General features: G+C 57.6%; 1 protein-coding gene across 1 annotated transcript in view; it reads right to left on the reverse strand.

Annotated features, from left to right (window-relative positions):
• Positions 1 to 332: 332 nt before the first annotated feature.
• The window catches only part of CEACAM19 (CEA cell adhesion molecule 19), a 17,488-nt gene continuing 14,183 nt past the window's right edge, over positions 333 to 3,637 (reverse strand). The window contains 5 exon segments of the mRNA XM_073886558.1: positions 333 to 1,108; positions 1,711 to 1,825; positions 2,058 to 2,115; positions 3,034 to 3,080; positions 3,491 to 3,574. Of these exon segments, the coding sequence (XP_073742659.1) occupies positions 869 to 1,108; positions 1,711 to 1,825; positions 2,058 to 2,115; positions 3,034 to 3,080; positions 3,491 to 3,574 (544 nt within the window). The 3' untranslated portion in view covers positions 333 to 868.

A 3,637-nucleotide genomic window follows, 5' to 3' on the forward strand; every position in this document is an offset into this window, starting at 1 on the left:
AGGTAACGTTCACAGGGCGTTAGCACATACACAACTTTATTCAGCCTGCCACATGGTCTTTTTAAAAAGATTTTATTAATTTATTTGTCAGAGAGAGAGAGAGAGAAAGAGCACAAGCGGGGGTGGGGGGGGCGGGGCAGGCAGAGGGAGAAGCAAACTCCCCGCTGAGCCGGGAGCCCGATGTGGGGGCTCGATCATGACCTGAGCCGAAGGCAGACGCTTAACCGACTGAGCCACCCAGGCGTCCCCGGCCACACTGTCTTTAGTTTCAGCTCCCAGAGCAAAAGCGACAGTCTGCTGTGCCTTACGTGGGGCGATTCTGTGCCCTGAACTATCTGCTGCTCCCCACCTCCCTGACCTCACCTCCCACCCTTTCCCCCTTCCTTCCTCCACTCCCACCACCCTGGCCTCTTGCTGCTCCTTGAACTCCCCAGGCATACTCCTGCCTCAGGGCCTTTGCACTTGCTGCTTCCTCTGCCTGGAATGCTCTCCCTCCAGATCCCTGCGTGGCTTCCTCTCTCTCTCCGCCTTTAGGTCTTTGTTCATCATCACCTTCTCTGCAAGGCCTTCTCCGTCCTTCCTATTTAAAATCACCGTCCCTCTGCACTCCCAGGGGAAGGGGCTCCAAGGACAAGCAGGGAGCAGGGGTGGGGCATTGTGGGCCGACAGGTAGAAGCCCAGCGAGTAGGAGCCTGTGAGGTCTGGCTTGAGGCAGGCCTGAGACCACTCTCCTCACCCCCAAATATCCAGTGTGTGTGAGGGCATACTTTGGGTTAGGAGAAGGCAAGAGCCTGCCTTTCCCAGGCACGAGGCCCAGGCCAGCTTGCTGGACAGACCAGAGTTGAGGGCGGGTTATATACTCAGAGGGTCAGAGAGGCGCTGGGCCCATCATGATCTCTTGCCCATGCCTGATCCTGTGCTGAGTCTTCATTTGAGTCCACCTTGTCGGCCTCTGGCTGTGGTGGCCTGGTGCTGTGGGGTCTCTGGTGTGGCTTCTCTGTGGGCCCCAGGCCCCCAGGGGAGGGCTGAGGCTTTTGCTCTTCCAGGGGCCTCTTCGGGGGGTTGGCATGAGTTGGCAGTAAGGGGCAGGGGCAGGGTTCAGCAAGTCCTGGGGGGGGGGGGGGAGGGGGGGGTTGGGGGGGGGGGTGGGGGTCGGGGTCGGGGGAGCCAGGCAGAGGCTGAGGGATGGGGTGGAGAACACACCTGGAGAGAATGGTGGAAGGAGAGAGGCATGCAGAGGCAGGAAGCACCAGGTATCGGGAGGGCCAGAGAAAGGGGTGGACACAGAGCGATGGGAATGGAGAGCGAGGACGGGCAGGAGCACAGAGGAGGAGAGAGAGTGAGGGAGACATCAAGAAATAAAGATGGGTGAAGAGACAGAGAGAGAGAGGGAAGGATAAAAGGACATGGGAGCCAGAGAATGACGGCAAGAGCAGGAGATGCCCTGAGCGGTGTAGAGAAATGCAGAGAAACATAGACAGACACATGGACACAGAGATCCAGGGGCAGACAGAAGGGGATGGAGATGGGCTGGGACCTGCAGCCTTGGAATCCTTCTAAGAAGGAGGAAGGTACAACCCCAGGAGGGGAGAGGCTGTGCTGTGCCTCCGTGGGAGCTACAGCTCAGGGAATGGGTGGATCGTCGGTGAGGATGCCCACCGCCCTGCCCCCACCGTCGAGACCCCCCTCCCGCATCCCGGCTCCACACACCTGGTAGGGGTGGTTCTCCGGCTCTGGCTGCTGCTGGGGCAGGGGCTGTGAGGGAAGAGCACAGGTGAGCCAGGCCCCCCGGCACCCTGACACCCTCCTACCTTGGACCTTTGCTCTGAGGACAGACCTGGCTTCCCAGTCCCAAGTCCCCATCGCCCCAGAGACTAATGCTCCTCATGTTGTGTCCTTCCAGTCTCTTTTCCTGGTGGTTTTAAAGTAGGGAGCATCCCAGGGTGAGTCGCATTCGTGCAGTGTGGGGACAAGGTGCCGGCGCCACAGCAAACTCCTGGGGAAGCGGCAGGTGGGGCTTTGGGGGAGGGGGTGGAACTCACCATGGAGGTGTTCACCGGGGGGGAGATACCAGGAGGGTCGGAGACGGCATCACTTCATAGATGTCCTGGTCACCTGAAGCAGAGGGCAAGGGGGGAACTGGCTGACGCGTGGCCCACAGGCCCATGCTACCTGCTGTCAGTGGTCATTTTATTCAGCTAACATTTGTGCAAGTCCCTCTCCTTGCCCAGCCCTATGTTGGGGACACAGCCAAGACTGAGGCAGTGCTGGCCCCGGCCTCCCAGGTCTCACAGTCCAGTGGGGGAGACAGATCTGTCCCCAGATAGGGATGACCCAGAGGGGGTAGGGCTGAGTGGGGGAGCCCAGAGGGCTCCTGGAGGGGATTCAGGGAGGGCTTCCTGGAGGAGGGGACATCTGAGACTGGAAAGAGAAGTGAGAACTATGCAAATGCTGGAGGGAGTGGCTGGCAGGAGATAGCCTGCCATGTTTGAGGAGCTGTGATATATTTGGTCTGTCTGGATTATATGTAGTTTATTTTATATTGTTTTGTTTTTGAGGATGGGATTGTTACATGTGGGAAATGAAGCCAGGAAAGACAGTGGGGACCAGTTTATGGGAATCTAGAGAGCCATGTTAAGGAGGCTGACTTTGTCCTAAGGACCCTGGGGAGCTATGGAGGGTCTCTGAGCAGAGGAGTGACAGGGTGAGGGTTCTAGAAGCACTCTGCCTGGGGATGGGGTGGAGGCCAGCCTGGAGGTGGGGAGCCCAGCAAGGAGTTGGGTGTGGGGACCCGGGAGTGGAACCACCGGGACTGGAGGTGCCAGGCACTGAGAAGAGGAGGAAAAGCAGTTTTGGCGTGAGTGCTGTTGTCCTCAGAGCCTGTGGGCTGAGTCTGGGGGGCCCCAGAGAGGTCTGGGTGGGGCAAGTGATTGGGAGACCCCTAGTGGGGGAGGGCGAGGGTGTGTGTGGCTGGTGGGGAAAAGAGGAAGGAGCCTGGAGGAGGACCTTTAGCCACAGGGACCTCTGCCTTACCGGCATTGTGATTGAGGTGCACCTCTGGCTTCTCTGTGGGTGTCATCCTGGGGACATATGGAGAGAACCAATATTAGGGTAGTAAGCCACTCAGGTGGGTGGAGAGAGACTCAGAGAAACTGGAAAGCCCATCAGTCCATCAGAGAGAGAGATGATCCCTGATTCAGAGTGAGCTAGGACAAGACCTGCCCCATCCCCGCCTCTTCTCCCATAATGTCCAGCCACAGAGCCCTTCCTCAGTTTCCCCAGCCGCCACCGTATGCCAGTGAGTAACGTTTCCCCAATGTCACTATTTAGGCAGACCATCTAGATGATTCTGCTCCATCCACCTGTTTCACGATTTCCTTAATATTTCTCTTTGATTCAGCTCATTTGAATACCTTTATTTAGAAAGTACACTTGACATCACTGCAGCAAATTCATTATTTCACTAAACACATATTTACGGAACATGGACCATGGGCTGGGTCCTGTTGAAGCCACTGGGGACACAGCTGGGAACAAGACAGACAAAGACCCCTGGCCTCCTGGAGTGGGCACTCTAGGGCGGGGAGAGGGAGAGAGAGAGAGAGAGAGAGAGAGAGAGAGAGAGAGAGAGAGAGAG

This window comes from Callorhinus ursinus, unplaced genomic scaffold (assembly GCF_003265705.2).
Source record: "Callorhinus ursinus isolate GAN/ISIS: 27379988/994484 unplaced genomic scaffold, GSC_fseal_2.0 scaffold71, whole genome shotgun sequence".
NCBI lineage: Eukaryota > Metazoa > Chordata > Mammalia > Carnivora > Otariidae > Callorhinus > Callorhinus ursinus.